Source organism: Mobula birostris, chromosome 12 (genome assembly GCF_030028105.1).
Source record: "Mobula birostris isolate sMobBir1 chromosome 12, sMobBir1.hap1, whole genome shotgun sequence".
NCBI lineage: Eukaryota > Metazoa > Chordata > Chondrichthyes > Myliobatiformes > Myliobatidae > Mobula > Mobula birostris.
Window position 1 is genome coordinate 84,069,338 of NC_092381.1, and position 19,747 is coordinate 84,089,084.

The following is a 19,747-nucleotide window of genomic DNA, read 5'->3' on the forward strand; positions in this document are numbered from 1 at the left end:
GGTATTCACACCTTTTAGGAAGCCCATTGTGGTGGACTCAATCCACAGTCCTTTGTCAAACAGTTAAAATAGAATTCTGGTGGCCAAAGTAATTTAAGTGTGAACAAATCATCTACCCAAAAAGAAATCCACTCTAACAACATGCGCACTTCACGCATGCGCACACCGGTGCCCGCGCAAGGCTTCATGGTCATGGTAGTCATTGTAAAGTGTCCCAGGATTTGACTGCTACTTTTTTTTCCATATTTGAGAGTGAGAAAGTTGGCAATCTTAACTGTGAAAGACTCCCCCGCCGGTCGGCTAGTCCGCAAGAAGATTGTCCATATTAAACCGGTCCGCGGTGCAAAAAAGGGTTCGGGAACCCTGCGGTATATCACCCCAGCTGACTCACAGGTGAAGTATGGCCTCACCTGGAAGGACTGTCTGGGGCCCTGAATGGTGGTGAGGGAGGAAGTGTAAGGGCATGTTTAGCACTTGTTCTGCTTACAAGGATAGGTGCCGGGAGGGAGATCGGTGGGAAGGGATGGGAGGACGAATGGACAAGGGAGTCCCGTAGGGAGTGATCCCTGTGGAAAGCAGAAAGGGGGGGGAGGGAAAGATGTGCTTAGTGGTGGGATCCCGTTGGAGGTGGCGGAAGTTACAGAGAATTATATGTTGGACCCGGAGGCTGGTGGGGTGGTAGGTGAGGACAAAGGGGACCCTATTCCTAGTGGGGTGGCGGGAGGATGAAATGAGAGCAGATGTGCGTAATGGGAGAGATGCGTTTGAGAGCAGTGTTGATGGTAGAGGAAGGGAAGCCCCTTTCTTTAAAAAAGGACATCTCCTTCGTCCTGGAATGAAAAGCCTCACCCTGAGAGCAGATGCGGCGGAGACGGAGGAATTGTGAGAAGGGGATGGCATTTTTGCAAGAGGCGGTGGGAAGAGGAATAGTCCAGGTAGCTATGAGAGTTTGTAGGCTTATAGTAGACATCAGTGGATAAGCTGTTTCCAGAGGTAGAGACAGAAAGTTCTAGAAAGGAGAGGGTGGTGTCGGAAATGGACCAGGTAAACTTGAGGGCAGGGTGGAAGCTGGAGGCAAAGTAAATGAAGTCAGTGAGCTCAGCATGCATGCAGGAAGCAGCACCAATGCAGTCATCGGTTTAGCGAAGGAAAAGTGGGGGACAGATATCAGTATAGGCTTAGAACATGGATTGTTCCACAAAGCCAAGCTGGGACCCATACAGGTGCCTATGGCTACACCTTTAGTTTGGAGGAAGTGGGAGGAGCCAAAGGAGAAATTAAGAGTAAGGACTATTTCTGCTAGACAGAGGAGAGTGGTGGTAGAGGGGAACTGGTTAGGTCTGGAATCCAAAAAGAAGCGGAGAGCTTTGTGACCTTCCTGGTGGGGAATGGAGGTATATGGGGACTGGACATCCATGGTCGGGGCCAGGGAACTTAAAATCATTGAAAAGATTCAGAGCGTGAGAAGTGTCACGAACATAGGTGGGAAGGGATTGAACAAGGGGGATAAAACCTTGTCGAGGTATGCAGAAATGAGTTCGGTGGGGCAGAAGCAAGCTGAGACAATGGGTCTACCTAGACAGGCAGGTTTGTGGATCTTGGGTAGGAGGTAAAAAGGGGAGGTGCGGGGTGTGGGAACTGTAAGGTTGGTAGCAGTGGATGGGAGATCCCCTGAGCTGATAAAGTTTCATAAGTTACTCCTGTTGGTGAGACCATGACTCTCAATAGAGAACAAGGTGGACAGGTACCACAGTGGGGCATTGTTTCTAATCTCATGCAGCTGTATATTAGCTGTTGGTGCCAGCTGCTCAGCCTTATAGGACTTAATTTTGTCTTTCTCCAAATAGTGGCTAACTATTTCCTACTGTTTTCCTTCCATTTCCTATTAATAGTATGCAAATGAAAAACACTACTCAATGCATTCTAAATATAGTTATATACTAGTGACCTGTTTAATGTGGAGTGTGCATGCATCTGTCTACCACTCCAGCAGCCCTTTCCCGAACTGACCATGCTAATTTAAACATTCAGCCTAACTTTCTCAACCTAAAGATGCTACCCTGATGTTGTTGGCCATCTGATAAGATGGGTGTGCCTAGAACATGACTTGGATAAATTCCCTCTGCATTCTTTTCATCTGCTATTCTCTTTCCATATTGGCAAGTTATTCAGACCAATTGCTGGTCACAATGCAGTGTTATGTGTTCCCATGGGTACATTTCAACATTAAGACTCCACTTCTAGAATATTCAATGTTAGCCTTCTGACTTGCAGGCTGAATCATGCCCTTCTGCACCTTGAGGTTCTACATGAAGGATAATCTATTGTTAAAGCACCTGCAACTGATCATTTAGTGTAAAATATTTTTGGAGGGGTATAACTTTCCAAAGATACGAAGATATTGTCTCAGTGTTTTGCACATTTGGTTATCATGTATCCTGGCTTAGATAATGGGAAATAGTTGGCACAGCCAGTAGTGATTCAAAACTTTGGTGTCAGATCCAAGCAGGTGATAGTTCAGCTTCCTCTACTTGCACTGAGGTGGTTTTCTTCCTCAGTATTCTGTAGAGATAAAGTGGTGGGAAGAATATATTTCCAGGATGCATCTTTATTTGATTGAACCTGCAGGCATCCTTGAACCTAATGTCAAATTCCCTATGGTGCCATCTATAATGTCCCAAATGGAAGCAACCTTTTTTTTTGTAGATTATTCCATATGTTTCTGCAGGCCAATTTGAAATGTGTTGTGAAGTCCAGTGAGACTTGAATTGGTTATAAAGTTGTCTTGTCTGATTAAGCTATTTATAGACTTGCCACGTCAGTGATCATGCTCACCACAGCTGGGACTGCCAGGGCAGAATATTGTTGTTGAGCTGTACTCTATTATGGAGCATCAAGCTGTTCAATGGGCTGGATCATTAGATTAGGTGAGTGTAAGCATGCTTTAAATGAATGTTCTTCAGTCCTGTGCGGTCAAAGGTTGCACTGAAAGCAGCCTTTTTTGTGGGCCTTGCCCTTGTGGGAATGCTGAATTCTGGCAGATGGTGGAATTAAAAATCTGCGTGGATTGTGAGTGATTTGGGGAGAAGAGCTTTAAAGCTCTGGATCATTTCCTGTACACACTGTGCTGATCATTTAATGATGTTTTCTTGAAACAGAGCAGGCTGCGTCAAGTTTGTTGGTAATCAGTCTTGAGTAGATGCAAACTAGAAACCACAAGCATGTTCCAAAATGTGTGAAGACATGAGACTACTGAGATTGGAATCTGGACCAAAAGAAGAGCAGCTGCAACTCAGCAGATCAGGCGGCGTTTGTGAAGGGAAATAGACATTTGACATTTTGAGTGTAAACTCTTAATCTGGACTGAGTATTAATGTATTTTTGAAGTGCTACTGGAAATCCAGTCCATACATCTTATTTTGTCATTTTTAAAACAGATTCAATGTGACACAAGTAATTAAGGATCTTCATAATTTACAGCATTCCATTAAGCTACAGGAGCTGTGTAGAGACAAGGTTAAAGGTAAAATTAGAGGGTGAATTGGATTGTGTCAGCTGGCGTGGGCATATAAGGATGATGAAGACTTGTGCCGTTTATGTTCTAATCTTGTTATTTTGCCAGAGCTATCTGAACTTCTGGTAACAAGAACAATTCTTGAAATTAATATATTTCAGCCCTAATTTCTACAGAAATTGTTGGTTGTAATGATGGAAATGTTATGCCACCTAGGTCTTCCACAAGTTTTGCTCCCAAGTCACAGGATCCCTTCCTGTACAGTCATGAACAAAATACTTTGTGGCATTTTTCATTTCATCTCGCATCTCCTAACCAGCCCATGTATGTGGTATCTGAATTACATATTTCAGGTAGAATGTTTTGTCAAGAGTAAAAGGCATCCTTAGTGTTTAATTAAAAATACATAAGTTAAATTTTACAATGCCTGATGTGCAATTAAATCAGAAAGGTGTGAGAATGTATATATCCCTAAGTCTGACATACTTTCTTCTTGAATATTATCCGGTTTCTCTGCATTTGCCACATTGCCTTTCTAGAGCTAATGTCTATATATTGGGGACCAATACTCTTCAATATCATATACTTCCCTAGTACAGGTCATAACATTCTTTTCAGGCTGTATACATTTTGTGCCCATTCTTGCTAAATATTAATGTTCAAATTTTTTTTAAGTTACTAAGTTTTTTACACGGTGCATGGGAGAAACCACCTGATAAGGGGTGTTGGTAGAGTATTTTGTACTCCATCTGCCAGACCCTTGCCCACTCTGTTAACCTTCTATATCTCTGCAGACTCTCCGTATCTTCTGCTTAATTGTTTTTCCACTCAGATTAGTATCATCAGCAAACTTAGATACACTACACTCTTTTAGATCATTAATGTATATTGTGAACAGTGTGGGCCCAGCACAGACCCCTGGCACACCGCTCACCACTGATTGCCGACCAGAGTAACACTCAAGTATCCCAACTCTGCTTTCTATTAGTTAACCAATCCTCTAACCATGCTAATACATCACCCCCAACTCTATGCGTCCTTATCTTATGGATAAGTCTTTTCTGTGGCACCTTATCAAACGCTTTCTGGAAATCCAAATTACGTACATCTGTTCCCCTCTATCCACTGTACTCATTATAAACACTGCCTAGACAGGGCGAAAAGCATTATCATGGATGCGTCTCACCCTAACCATGGACCTTTTACTTCTCTCCCATCTGGTAGACGCTACAGGAGCCTTCGCTCCTGCACCAGCAGGCACAGGAAGAGCTTCTTCTCTGAGACTGTGACCCTGCTGAACCTCACATCACAGTGCTAAGCAGTATTGCAGCCATATTGTACTGTCTCAGTACTTTTATATTTGTGTGCTGTAGCACTTCTTATTCGCAGTTATTTTGTAAATAACTCCCTTTGCATTTCTAGTTAGATGCTAATTCATTGGCTTTGTGTCTGTACTCGGCACAATGACAATAAAGTTGAATCTAATCTAATGTCCTCAAAGAACTCCAGTAAGTTTATCAAACAGGATCTGCCTTTCCTGAATCCATGCTGCATCTGCCTGATGGATCCATTTCTTTCCAGATGCCTTGCTATTTGTTTAATAGCTTCAAGTGTTGGCACGTGGCCAAGCGGTTAAGGCATCGGTCTAGTGATCTGAAGGTCTGGATAACATCGGTGGCTTAGAGAGAGGAGACTTGCAGCATGGGTAACTGTCAGTCTTCCATACAACCTTGCCCAGGCCTCAGTCAACATCGAAATCGATGGACAGCCGAAGAAGAAGAATAATTTCAAGCATTTCCTAACTGCAGATGTTAAACTAACTGGCCTATAGTTAACTGCCTTTTGCCTACATCCTTTTCTGAACAGTGGCATGACATTTGCCGTCTTCTAATCCTCCGGGATCTGCCCAGAGTCTAGAGGCTTTGGTGATGATTTTTTGGTAAATCATCACCAATGCCTCTATGATAACTTCTGTCATTTCTTTCAGTACCCTATCTTCGAAAGGTTGTGATGAAACTGGAGGTTCACGAAAATGATTCCAGGACTAAACGGCTTGTCATAGGAAGAGTATTTGGCTCTGGGCCTGTATTCACTAGAATTCAGAAGAATGAGGGTGACCTAATTGAAACCTATCGAATCAATAAAACTAGCTCAATTAAAACAGGTTGGACTGGTTCAACATAAAGGAAACATGGAGCCACCTACTTTTTCTTTAAGTACACGTGAAGATTTGGCACGTGTTACGTACCCCGTAACTGGGTTGCCAAACCAGCAGAAATGGATCACTCAGTTGGAGTCTGGATTACTAGAACTAAGAAAGTTTTATTAAAGAAACAAGCAACACAGTAATCGAAAGGATAATAAATGCAACAGTTCAGCAATGATAAACACATGTGCACAGAATTAAGATAACAGCATCAATCAAGCTCTATCGTTGTCTAGGGGTAAATGACCAATTTCAAAGTGACACAAAGTTCAGTCCAATTTAGTTCAGTTCGCAGTAATCGTTGCCATGGCGATGGACAACGTGGGGGGAGGGAGAGAGAGAATGAGAACGACTGATCATTCAGAACGGCTTCCACTCACAGACCGGCGATATTGCTCACAAGCAGCTTTCGGGTGGGTCCTTTGTGATGTCACCTGAGGTCACCGACTGTGACCCCTCCTCCAGATGCGGTCGATCCTCTGCAGTGAACCCGGCACCCAAGTGAAGGTGGACACACACCGGGTTCCCGCTGATCGTACCTTTCCACCCTGTGCGTTTATGGTCTGGTACTTCCCACCGACTTGTGAGAGGCGCACTGCTTCCAGGGTCTCGTTACCTCGGGTGTCGTGTGTGACTTGCCTTAGCGAACCTGTCCCTTTTTATCCCCCTGCTGGGCTATCACCTGTCCATCACTTCAAACAGTTCAGGGTTCAAAGGGGGAGCCGCTCTAGACAGCTCTCTCTCCCGTCCCTTCATTACACATCTCCAGATCGCCTGTCCATCACTTCAAACAGTTCAGGGTTCAAAGGAGGAGCCGCTCTTGACAATACCCAGACTGATGGCTCCTTCATTAACACCTCCAAATGCTGCTTCATTGTGTGCCTTATCTCTCCCTCCCCTGAGGACAGGTGGCAGACCAACTGCTGATGCCACTGTTGCTAGCCCAGGCCAGCAAACATCTTAATTTATGTGTATTCTCATCACACACGTCATCTCAAATGTTGACAAGCTTCTGTAATGTCCGGGTTGAGATGCTGTGAGGTTGTTTATATTAGCAGTTTTCTGTAAAAGCAGTGTGCCATGCTGGAAAGTGTTTTGCTTTCGGCTAAGATAAGGACTCGTGTTGTACAGCTTAGGAATGTGAGTCAGCCAGTTAGGATTGTGGTTGTGAGAAGGTTCTAGAGCGTGTGTGGGGTAGAGTTTTCTGAAGGATGGTAGTCTAGTTTAGGGCCTTTTTGATGAGGGCTACGGAGCGGGGCTCTAGGGAAGATGCTGATGAATGCCATTGGAAGGAGAGTCCCTGTTGCAGGAAGTGCTTTGTGAAGATGAATGGATCTAAGGAGGAAGAGACAGTACGCCTGAGAGAGAGCCAGTTTGTTTGAGATGGATTAAAAGGGAAGTGTGGAATGTGGCAGGTGCTGATCCAGTGCAAAGTAAGAGATACACCTCCATTATGAGCTCCAGTGGTTATGTGTTAATTGGATTGGTTGAATTGTTTTTGGCCCTTTTATTTTCTTTTTCCTTTTAGCTGGATGAAGCTGAGGTTGGTAAATATACTTCCTTTATAATTTGGGGTGCATGAGCTGTTTTTTTGGCTGTCTGATTCGTTAAAATCGAGCTTCCTACTTGGTTGAGCCCCAGATCATTTCAACCCCAGACGTGTATTAGTAGAGTTAGCTAATGAGCCAAGTTTGTGTATAAGCTCTGGTGAGAGAGTTACATTTGTGGGGACTCGTCCAGGATTTCAGATGCTGTGTGACTGCTGTTTGTGTTTAAGCCAGTGGTTGGGCTTGTGTTGAGGAAAGTGATTAAGGTACTTTATTGTGGATGCTGCAGGGATAAAGGGTTGGTGTGATTCAAAGCAGTTATCTACTACAAATAATGTTTGTGTTTGAGTGGGGTGGATGTCCAAATTCCTGACGAACTGCTACTGAGAGTGCTGAGTCCTCTAATAGATGTTGGAACGGTTGCATTGATGTAACGGCATTTTGTCCAATCAGCTGGTAAGGATGTCACGTTAGTCCAGACTAGCAGTGACATAACTGAAATTGCACTGCCTGAAAGGTGCAGTGTGGAGAGATGTGGTCATGCGTAGTCCATATTTTGAGAGAAGAGGGGCATATAGCTGAGGGTGAAGACTTTAAAGACAAGTTGTTTTTGTTTCTGTGAAATGAGAAAGTTGTCTCATGTGAAAGGTCTAATAGGTCTTTCAGCGGTTGGCGAAAATTCTATTTCTTGTTTTGACTATTACATCACTGGTTGATAAATGCCAAAGTTATCGTAGGCTGTGGGTGTTCTCTGGAGTTAAGTTCACATCTGATGGGGAATATGTGGCTTGGGTGGAGCAGACATCTCAGTTAATAGATAAGTGGCAGTGCTCAGATAATATGAAAAAGGAGACATGGAGAGTTCAAAGGGTCCAACGGTTGATATAGTGAGGTTCCTAAAGGCAGCTAATTACCTGCAAGCTCTAGAAGATGCTTTCAGCACTGATGAAAGTACAGCAGATTTTAGGACGAAATTCAGGCACTCATTCTAGGGGGATGGAGAGAAGTTGCCTTCCTTTTCAGGTTGGAGAAACTGCTACATTGTTTGTCCCACAAAAAGGGCATTTAGCTGTCTCAGAAGAATTGCTTGAGGTTGGGGTAAGTTGTGAATGGCAAGCTGTCACATGACATGATTGCTCTGTTGTCACGTGACCAACAACAATGAATATAGCATTGAGTCAGGTTTTAAAAACAAACATAAACATTTATTAAACTCTGCTCAACAATAGTGAAAAGTATTCAAACGACTAACTTAACTGGAAGTTAACTGCTATACGGAAACTCTGGAACAGTTCTTAAAGTGGTAAATTGGAACACAGTCTTAAAGTGAGACTTCTCTGGAAACGGATTTCTTCGAAGACGTGACCTTACTGCTGATTCTGTTCAAAGGATTCACGACGAAGGAAATAAAACGGCTTAAAGGAACTGACCTTTTCCCTGGTGAATAAACACTGCACAAACCTTCCTGATCTTACAGGGGTTATCTCAGATGCAGGCCACTATTTCTGAATGAAGATTCAATAAGGTCGATCTTGTATTAAACTACGGAACGAGACCAACTTTACTCAATCGTTCAGGTTCCCATACTTTAGTAAGGTCTTCACTCTCCAATACTAGACTTACAATAGAAAGTAAAACTCCACTTCAAAACGAAACTCCACTTCAAAACGAAACTCCATCATGAGACGAATACGCAGCATAACGGAGTAACTGACGAATTAACAAATCAACTGCGTAACAACAGGGGTTTCCCGTTATATTTCTGTTGGGAACATGTCTTCACGTGATCTCACACTGGCGGGAAAATTACATCACCCCACCATCACAAGACCATTACATCATGCTCACAAGATATTCAATTACATCATGGTCATAAGATAGTCACAGGATACCCAAAAGGTATGTAACAGTGTATTCAAATGATGCGCAAGATGCACCCTCCATCTTTTACCAAGTTACTCAGGAGGAAAACATGATTAAGAAGTGGAGCATTTCCAAAAGCAGTTGTATCTTCAGTGGTAGCTTCTGCTAAAGTGAGCCTTGATGCCACAGAGAAAGAGCTTTAGAAGAATGAGGTGGAAAATCTTCAAGCTGAGCTAACTCGATGGATGTCTGCTAATGTTTCAGCAAAACGTGACACATCCAGTGGAAATCTAGACCCACCTGTACGACTTACAATGCAGAGGAACGCTGCTGAATAGCTTCCATTTTTGTGGGAACGAATACTTCCATTGTGACGAGGCTCATGGGAGCATCCAAGGAGAGAAATGGAGAGCACTTTTTGAAAACCTTATCCATTCACCCTTTGTTCAGAGCTGCCCTTGAGAAGGTTCAAGTTCTTCCTAAGCAGAATGATGAGCGGAAGCTAGTAACTGTGTAGTACATCAGTCCAAGCATGTCATTGTTGTGTCCTGGAGTGAAAGGAGCCCCCAAATTTTCCGGAGTGCCCAATGCCTCGATCATTCAGGTGGATGCTCCTGATGATCAGGAGGAAGAGTCATGCTTGCCTGCAGGAGTGCTGGTGAGACCTGAACTGCAGAAATCTTCAGCTGTCTATGCAAACAGGATGATGGTGATTATCAGGAACACCTTAGGAAAAGATGTTACCTTAAGACATGGAGTGCAGATTGCCCATCGTGTTCCTGTGACAGTAGTATCTAGTTTCACAGGGAAAATGGAAGAGGAGGTCTCATGGATTGAGGAAGTTGATGTCGAAGTCATTCAATTTTGGTGATTCACTGATACCGAAGAATGGAAAAGGAGATTAACGGATGATGCAGCTGGAAATTACATAGCACTTCTACTTTCTCAATAGGCTAAGAAAATTGGCATGTCCCTGATGATTCTCACGGATATTTACAGATGCACTGCGCTAAGAATGCTATCAAGGGCATCCAAGAAACTGCAGAGTTGTGAACATAGCCCATAGCATTATGGAAACCAGCTTTCCAATCATGACTCTGTCCATGGAAAAGCAGCCAACCTAATCAAGGATCCCTTCCACCCTGGTCATCCTGCTTCCTGTTCTTCCTCCCATCAGAGAGACGATGCAAAATCTTGAGAGCGTTCACCATGAGGCTCAAGGATGGCTTCTGTCCTGTTGTCATAAGACTATTTTGAATGGATCTTCTATATGATTAAAAATGAGCCTTTGATCTGTCTACCTAGACATGGCCCTCGCCATTATTGTCTACCTGCACTGCACTTTCTCCACCATAACATTATAGTCTGCATTCTGTTTTTCTCTTTTATACTTGATGTACCTGTGTATGGAGTTATCTGTCTAGTTTAATGTACAAATGAAAGCATTCCATTGTATCACAGTGCATATGCCAATGTGTATAACCCAATTACCAACTCTGCTTTAGATTTGTGCTTTGTGTCTCCCATGTCAAATGAGTATCTTGTGCAAGGTGGCGTAAGGACAGTGTTTTACTTGGAGAGAAACCAGGCAGTTGGATTTGCTGATGTATGCATTTTCCTGAAACAAAATAATATTCAGGAATTTAGAAAACATTCTAGTCAGCTTCAAGTCCACTGTTGGCTTTGTGTTAATCCAATGTCTCTATTCATAGTCTGGAAACTTTGATTCTATTGTCAATGCATAACTAAGGGATTATTCTGAAGTTACAGCATGGTATTTTTCTCCCTTTTGTCTTCCCTTCATTCTATTCCGTTTATTTTTTCTAAATTAATGCTTTAGTTGAAGTGTGGGTTTGTGGTCCTGATGTTAGATGTTGGCGATTTACGTGAAGTTGTTTGGGGGTGGTGATGAGCTTTAAAGAAAAAGTTTAAATGATATATTTGTCGTCTTTACTTTTGAGTAAAACCTTGTGAGTGGATTGTTTATTGTTTCATTACAATTTTGAAATGAATTTTGTTTTATTGCTGATGGTGAGTCTGGGGTGTGTATGGAAGTGTTCCAGCACAAACTAAAGAATGACGATTGATATGGTTTTAAATGTAAACTTGGGGAAATTTCTGCTCATTTAGTCAAGTGAGCAGTCTGATAATTGACCTGATGAGGGGGGGGATCTGGGTTATTGCCAAAATATGTGTTGAAAGCTGTACTTGGGCAAGTTGCTCATAAATGTTGCAGATTACTTTGTGCTACTCACAAAATGATAATTCTGAGTGCCACTTTATGTTGCTCATGAACATTTCTCTGCATTGACAGGTGCCCTCATTGGCATGTAGGTTGTACTGGGCAGCAGGAGAGTTCCTCATCAGTAACACATGTTGCACAAAATGAGCACTTTGAAAAAAAGGTAAGAGGTTTTAAGGATCACAATAAGATTTGTACTTTTTCCAAGCTCAGATGTTGGAAGGTAAAATGTCCTCTTATCCTTCAGTTTCCAATAAATATTTTTGGCAATTGGTGACGCTGTAATTACATTCGTCATTTTTACATTTATGGATCCTGTACCTGTCTGGGTCGTAGGGGTGTTGTACAGATGAGCGCTGCACCAGTTGCCTTCGTCTCTTATGTCGTGAGTGAGTGCCTGGGTTGAGGGCAAAGCTCCTCTCCGATCTACTCTGCAATGTTGTCTGTCAGTTTCTTCCTCTGCCTGCCCTTTTTCTTTTCCCCTGAACTGTTCCCTGAAGAATGGTCTTTGAGAGTCCACTTGATCTTGTTATGTGGCCGTACCATCTCAGTTTCCTCTTCTTTACTGTGGACAGTCACTCTTCGTAATGTCTTGTGCTGGATGATGGTTCTTTGTATCTTACTGTTTGAGACCTGGTCTGTATAGGAGATGCCAAGGAGTCTTCTGAAGCATCTCATTTCTACTGCCTGGATCTTCTTTTGCAGATTTTACTTGGGCATGAACTAAGTGTACTTTCTGTAATTCTATTGTTTTATTACCATTTGTTTAGATTAACTGTCAGAATTCCATTTAACTTCAAGTTACATTTTAATATCATCTAGCCCAAGCAGGATACAACTGATGAATCCACAGATGTGAAACGTTCAGATATTGGCGGACAGCTAGATCCCCTGCCAGAAGAGTACACAAAAGCAAGCCATCAGGTTAAGATTTATATAAGTTGATATGCTATCTACAAGTTTTCATTTGTGAAATGTGACTTACTATTTGCATGAAGTCCAGTGGCTCTAAAGGCAAAACAGTACCTACCTAGATATTTGCATGTTTTAAGTTTACCATTCCTGCTATTTGAGTAAAACTGTTAAGTGGATTATTAATTCATAGCCTTTTATTGTTGTGATAGTGGCTGTCATTGCAAAAGCCATGTGAAATATTTGCTGAAGCTACTTTGTGCTGATGACACGAAGCATGAGAAGTTGGAAAGATAACATTGCAGTACTAGTAAAGTGTTGATGGAAGAGAAGAACATTTTTTTTGCTGGAAGGATGAAGCAGATTAAATAGTACAGTATCTATAGCTGGAACAGGCACGATTTTTGATGACTTGAAAATATTTTGCCTTGAAATATTAAATTGCAATAGCAACTCGGTCCTCCCGATGTGGCCTTTTATATATTGGCGAGACCCGACGCAGACTGGGAGACTGCTTTGCTGAACATCTACGCTCTGTCCGCCAGAGAAAGCAGGATCTCCCAGTGGCCACACATTTTAATTCCACATCCCATTCCCATTCTGACATGTCTATCCACGGCCTCCTCTACTGTAAAGATGAAGCCACACTCAGGTTGGAGGAACAACACCTTATATTCCGTCTGGGTAGCCTCCAACCTGATGGCATGAACATCGACTTCTCTAACTTCTGCTAATGCCCCACCTCCCCCTCGTACCCCATCTGTTACTTATTTTTATGCACACATTCTTTCTCTCACTCTCCTTTTTCTCCCTCTGTCCCTCTGAATATACCTCTTGCCCATCCTCTGGGTGTCCCCCCCCCCCCCCCGTCTTTCTTCCCGGACCTCCTGTCCCATGATCCTCTCATATCCCCTTTTGCCTATCACCTGTCCAGCTCTTGGCTCCATCCCTCCCCCTCCTGTCTTCTCCTATCATTTTGGATCTCCCCCTCCCCCTCCAACTTTCAAATCCCTTACTCACTCTTCCTTCAGTTAGTCCTGACGAAGGGTCTCGGCCTGAAACGTCGACTGCACCTCTTCCTACAGATGCTGCCTGGCCTGCTGCGTTCACCAGCAACTTTGATGTGTGTTGTTTACACTGGAAAAGATGTTTTTAATACTGACTTGACAGTAGGTGATCTAAAATCATGTCATTTTATAGGATCATATAGGAGTCCAGCTGATGCAAGATTTCATTCCTGCCTCTAAAAAACAAGTTTACCCTAATTTTTTTTACATCATACAATTTTAATAAATATTTGCAACGTTCTCCTCTTGAAGGAACATTTTGTTTGAATAACTACCTTTGGATGTTCTTTGATATCTTATACAAAAGATCCATTATTCACATATAAACCAGTGCAGTCAATGGCTGTTTGTCCAGAATGGGGAAACCAGTTAATTGTGACAGTGCCCAGTAATAGCTTGCGTGTCAAGGCTCATAGTTTGGATGTGAGTGTATTTTTAACTCTTCATAGCCTGATTGTAGAAAAAGATTTTGTAGTCCTTTTGTTTACTTTGAGTCATCACAAAAAGTGAGTATTGTTGTCAAAAATCCTTATTGACTGTTCTTAATTTTGTATGAGAGTGAAAGTTCCATCTTCTCTCACTGCTGCAATTCATATGAGGAAGGTCTGTCAGTTTTGTTAGCGAGTTCCAGCCAATTTTCCCACTTACTGAAAAAGATGTGATAGAATCACGAAATGGTATCTGATTTGGATGATTGTTTGGAAGTGTGGGTTTTCAAGTTAATTTTTTGAGATATATGTATTTTAAAAAACTGGCATACAGTTAAGGTTTGTGATGTTCTTAAAATAGTGTGCAGATTGTCTTACAAGATGTATTTTCAATTGCTGCAATAGGAAATTAAAATTTAAAAAGCAATAGAATAAAACCATAAGCAATAAGTCCACTGTTCCCATTTGCACTGTTAGTTGATAAATAAAAAAGGTTGCTCCACTTGAGGAAAATGGAGTTCAAAGCAGCCATAACAATATTCAGCCAGAAATGCCAAATAGATTATCCATCTGGATTGTGCTGATATCAAAGCCATCACGTCGGTTTATGCTAATTCAAGCCACTACATGTGATATGAAGAAATGACTGAGTGAATTGAATATATTAGAGACAGAGCATTCCATCTGCAGTATTGAAGACATGCTGCCGAACAAATGGTTCCTTTAACTAAGCTGTTCTAGTACACTTTTAACACTGTTTACTGATATTGTGGAAAAATAAATCCAATCTAGTTAATTATTGCTCAGCTTTTCTGCTTCCTACCAAAGTGGAAGCTGCTATCCACAATACCATTATATAGCACTGATTGCTAAGGCCTACTTTGGGGTTCGGGATCATTTTGCACCAGGCCATAATCCAAACATGCACTACAGAGCTGAATATCATATGTGAGGTGATAGTGATTACCATGACATCAAGGAGCCCTGGGCAAACTGAAATATAAAAGGTAAATATTCCAGTGTCTAGAATAATAGCTTGCACAACAGAAGATGGTTGTGATTATCAGTGTCAATCATTTTTACTGCACTAGGTTTTGAGGCAGTTCTCTTGGCCCAGCTATTTTGTTGATTACATTCCTTCCATAATAACATCGGAGTTGTGTTCAACCATAATTGGTTCTATCCCATCACATCTTAGCAAATGAAGCAGCTCAGGCCTACGTTCATTTGATAACATTCGGAGGGGCAGATTAGTGACAAGAAGCATTCATAAAAGTACCAGGCAATCACCATCACCAATAAGGGGGAGCCCAACCACCTAGGCATTCAGTGGTATTACTATTGTCAAGCACCCCGCCGTCAATATCTCAGGTGGGGTGAGGGTGTTATCAGTATTAATGAGAAGTCTGGCTGAACCACTATATAAGTGCTGGTGTTACAAGAGACTGGGTATCCTGCAGCAAACTGGCTTGCTTTTTCGCAAGTAATCTACAAGACATTCTGGAATGTGCTTCACTTGACTGAGTGGAGCACCAGAAATTTAAGCTGCTTAGCACCATACAGGACCAAGTAGCCCTGCTTGATTGTACCCCAACAGCCCTACTAGTATTCACCCCACCACTGGTGCATGATGACTATGGTGTCTGTCACTACAAAATACATAGTTAACTTGCACAGACCATTATACAGCACCTCCCAATCAATGCACTCTGCAATCAAGTGGGATAAAGATAACAGGTATATGGGAACATCATGATCGGCAGGTTTTCTCAAAGATGCACATCATTCTGACTATAAAATGTATCAGCAGTAGCTAGGTCCAAATCTTGGAATTAACTATTCAACAGCAGTGTAGGGATACCTTCACCAGTAGCAACAATTGAAGAAACTGACTAGCATCTTAAAATAGTTAAAGATAGGCAATAAATGATGCCTTTGCCTAATGCCTGGATCCGAAAAATGAATTTTAGTTCTTTTGTGAATTGTTCAACTATAATCAACCTTAGAAACTAGTAACTCCAGTTGAGCTAGATTTGTACAAGTAAGAGGGCTCGTCTCAATTTGTTTCAGCATTCAGAAAATGGAAAATTGTTTTGGATTAAAATAGAAGTCTTAAGGTATCTAGTTTTAAATTGAATCCATCATAAATTGTATTTTGATGTTTGAAAGATTTTAGTCTGCAAACTCTAATCAGGCACGTTGTGCCAGAGCCACGGTGGCTGATAAGTTTCTTGACAGAATATGATATGTTAATCAGTGTTTTAAGTACATACTGATATTGTGTTTGAATTGATGAGTATTGAGTGTCCATTGCATCCACATTAGACTTTTAATAGAACATATTATTTTACTTTTTAACAAAACTATTTTCTTTACAAACAGCATGTGAAGTCTGAAAAGTCTGATTTTCTTGAACCTGGATTGGAGCGTTCTGTAGGACAAGTGGAACCACCTCGCAGCATAGCTGCTAATATTGATAACATTTCCAGTCCGTCTACCTCAGAAAACACCTTCTCTCAGCATAGGCAAGTGTTCTGCACTATGTTGCAACTTACCTGAGTCACTAATTACCCTCTGAAATGTAAATAACCAAAATATGACGTTTTAATGGAATTATTTTCTGCAAGGTATGGAAATCGCAATGTGGATTAATTCTTAGGGATATGAGAAGCAATCACAATTAAAGTACCTGTAAAATAAGTTTTTTTTATACCTTTAAAACTAATATTTGATTAGTTTGGGATGTGTTTCTATCTTTAAGGTTATTCAGGCAGGTTTGAGGAAGATCTGAATGAAGGAAACGTTAATCAATGTCATTATTTCTTTTTCTTAGTGCAATAGAAAATTCCAGTGATGATATTCCCATAATAAGCTATGAACAGTCAAAAGCTGACTGTGAAGCTGGAAGGGACAGTGAGGCTATTCCGCAAAGCAAGCCCCTGTCCTCTACCAGCCTACCTGAAAGGTGAGTGTTCTTCAAGGCTTGTGGTTTTGCAAGATGTATTATTTTCTTTGTGGTGCTAGATGTGCAGTGCCTGATGAGTACAAATAGAATTGTAAGGAATAACTATAATTTATACGGAAAATGAGTTAATGGTAATGTTTCTGGCTGTAGAATGAAGGATTTAGAAATCATTTGATTCTTTATTATAGCCCTCAGGAAAAATCTAATGATGGGGAATCTTCAAATGGCAAGGGAGAAGTACCTAATTCCAGTTCTGAACCCGTTCTTTCTGAGATTCCAAAGAGTGTGTCTGAAGCTGATAAAGAGAAGCCAGCAATAGAAAAAAAATCCAACAAAAGTCAAGTTCTGCAAAAGGAAGACTTGGTAGAAGTAAGAATTATTTCAGCACAACATTGTTATATGTGATTCTTTTTGTTATTGATTGAATTTTCAATCTAGGGTATACTCATTTTTTAACCAGAAGTTGCGTGTATTCTTATTTACAAGCCTTTTCTCCCCAATTATCTTGTTCTTCACCCCACACCTCCCAAAAAAAGTGCAAAGGCCACCTCCATACTGAGATTTCTCATGCTACTGCTGGGTCGTATTACTTCCTTCTACAATCACCACTCCCACATACCTCTGGTGTCTCACACCTCCCCTGCCCCTTATTTTCCTACCTTCATTCCTCTAAGCCCTCATTCCTCTCACCTGACTCTCTTTGACTTCTCCAACCCTCTACCTTTGACCGATCACAGCTCCAATCCCTGCCATATCTTCGCTATCACTTCTGACCTTTAACTCTTTGAGGAAGAATGCTGTGTCCTCAGTAGGGGCCTTATTGTTTTGCCTCCTCTGCCTGCACTTCAATGAGTTCTATCCATCACTTCTGTTTCAGGGCCTACTTCTTTAGCAAGGATTCCCCACTCCTCACCAATGACTCCTTCAGCCTTCTTCCACCTCTTGGACCGTGCACTCTGGACCCTTTCATTTCTGGCTGTAAAGAGGACATTCATCATCTCAACCTCACTTCCCCTATCCTATTTCAACCTTGCCCTCCTGAATGCACTGCTCTTCACTATCACAGCATTAATCCCAACCTTGCCTTTCAAGCACACGTGGTGACAGAGTCACAATCCCCAAACCTAGCTGCCCTGCTTAGCCCATTGTTTTTCCCAGCTCCTGCTCCACTGAACATGTATTCTTCTGTTTCTACTCCATTTTGTTCCCCTTTGTTCAGTCCTCCCCATCCATGTCTGTGACGCTTTGCCTGCTGTCATGACCATATCAAGTACTTTCAGATCCCCAGCCATGTGCCTCATTTTCACCATAGATATCCAGTCCACCATCATCCCCCCGACAGGAGGACCTCAAAACTCTTGATGACAAACCCTACCAATTACCCTTAGCCATCATCATCCTCTATTTGACAGATCTGATTCTTAACTTGAAAAACTTTGCTTTCGGCTCTTCCCACTTTCTCTCGGACAAGCATATAGCTATGGCACCTGCATGGGCCCCATCCTTTTCATTGGCAACATTGAACAAGCCATATTCTATGCTTACACCAAGAATGCTCCCCAACAGTTTCTCAGCTACATTGACGACTGCATTGGTACTGCTTCTTGTACCACGTGGAGCTCAGCAATTTCAGCAACCTTGCCACCACCTTCCATCCTGCCCTCAAATTCACTTGGTGTCTCCGTCCTTTCATAGATGCTGCCAAACTTGCTGAGCTCCTCTTGTGTGTATTGCTTTTGAAAACTCAGCTTCAACAGTAAAGTGAGCCAATATTAAAATATCAATGAAATGGGTTATAAATTAAATTTGATTAACAGCTTTAAGATCATTTCGTAATGTGTTTTTTTTGTGGGGTATTCTTCAAATTGAACAGTGGCAGGATTTTCCAAGTTTTTAATAACTACAAACAAATATTTGTGCAGATGTTAATTGCTGAAATGTTATCCATTCTGAAATATTTTTCTCTTTATCATGTCAGTTGAGTTGCCCGATATTAACCAGTGAGAAATTGGCTGTTATTTTTTTTAAGTAGTTCAGGAGACATTCCTTGAGTACACTTGGTAATGTTTGATGAATTGAGTTGAAAATTTGTTTACCACAAAAACAGGGTCATTCAAAACTGGTTTAATTGACTGAAAGTGACATGCTGTCTCCAAAAAATACACAAGACACTTGTGCCTTTTGAGTCTTTCCAGTAAATTTGTGATTTTTAAAATAATCTTTACGTGTACCTGTTAGCACTGCTGTATCTTGGTTTCAGCTTTATATTTTTAACCAAACTAAAACAGCTTTAGATTGATTCTACTTGGAGTTTGTGACCATTTTTGCAAACAAATTCTGATGCTATATTGTCTTTTAAATGAATGTGTTAAAAATTGTATGTTTTTTTTTCCACCTTAAGGCTGACAGTCCTTTAAGTGAGCTGACAATGTAGTTGAACAGGAATATATGAAGCAGGTGTAGATCTTGGTGACCCTTGGGCTTGGTTCTGACATTCATTGGAATCGTGACTAAACTAGTTTTGACCATTCGTCAACTTTCCTGACTAACTAGTTGAAAAATTTATGATCTTGAATGTATTTAATGACTCTGCCTTCACGGTTGTCTTGGGTAGAGAGTTGGAAAAATTAGTGGTCCTCTGAGAGAAGAAATTGCTTTCATTTGTCTTATCCTGAAACTATGCCTAGTCTTTTTGATTTTCCCCAACAGGGAAAACAACCACTGAGCATCTACCTTGTCTAGTTTCCTTGGAATCTTACAGCTTTCAATTCTTGTTCTACTAAAAATTCAGTGAGTACAGGTGGTCAAAACTGCTTCATCGTTCCTCATTAGACAAACCTTTCATTCTAAATCAATTTAGTGAAATGCCAGCTCTCAATGCTATTATACTTGCTGTAGCACTTGGTATTTTCAGTTGTTTGTTTAATTCAATTCCACACTTTTATCTAGAAATTTTGTTAGACGACCAAAAGTTGTAAACCAGTTTGGAAACTTGTTTGACAA

The 19,747-nt window shown here is 41.4% G+C and overlaps 1 protein-coding gene across 3 annotated transcripts in view; it reads left to right on the forward strand.

Annotated features, from left to right (window-relative positions):
* suco (SUN domain containing ossification factor) overlaps positions 1-19,747 on the forward strand; it is a 111,228-nt gene that overhangs the window by 32,209 nt on the left and 59,272 nt on the right. For all 3 annotated transcript variants that reach the window (XM_072274272.1, XM_072274270.1, XM_072274273.1), the window contains 5 exons: positions 11,445-11,535; positions 12,195-12,296; positions 16,162-16,304; positions 16,613-16,744; positions 16,933-17,113. In XM_072274272.1, the coding sequence (XP_072130373.1) occupies positions 11,445-11,535; positions 12,195-12,296; positions 16,162-16,304; positions 16,613-16,744; positions 16,933-17,113 (649 nt within the window). The remainder of the gene's footprint in view (positions 1-11,444; positions 11,536-12,194; positions 12,297-16,161; positions 16,305-16,612; positions 16,745-16,932; positions 17,114-19,747) is intronic.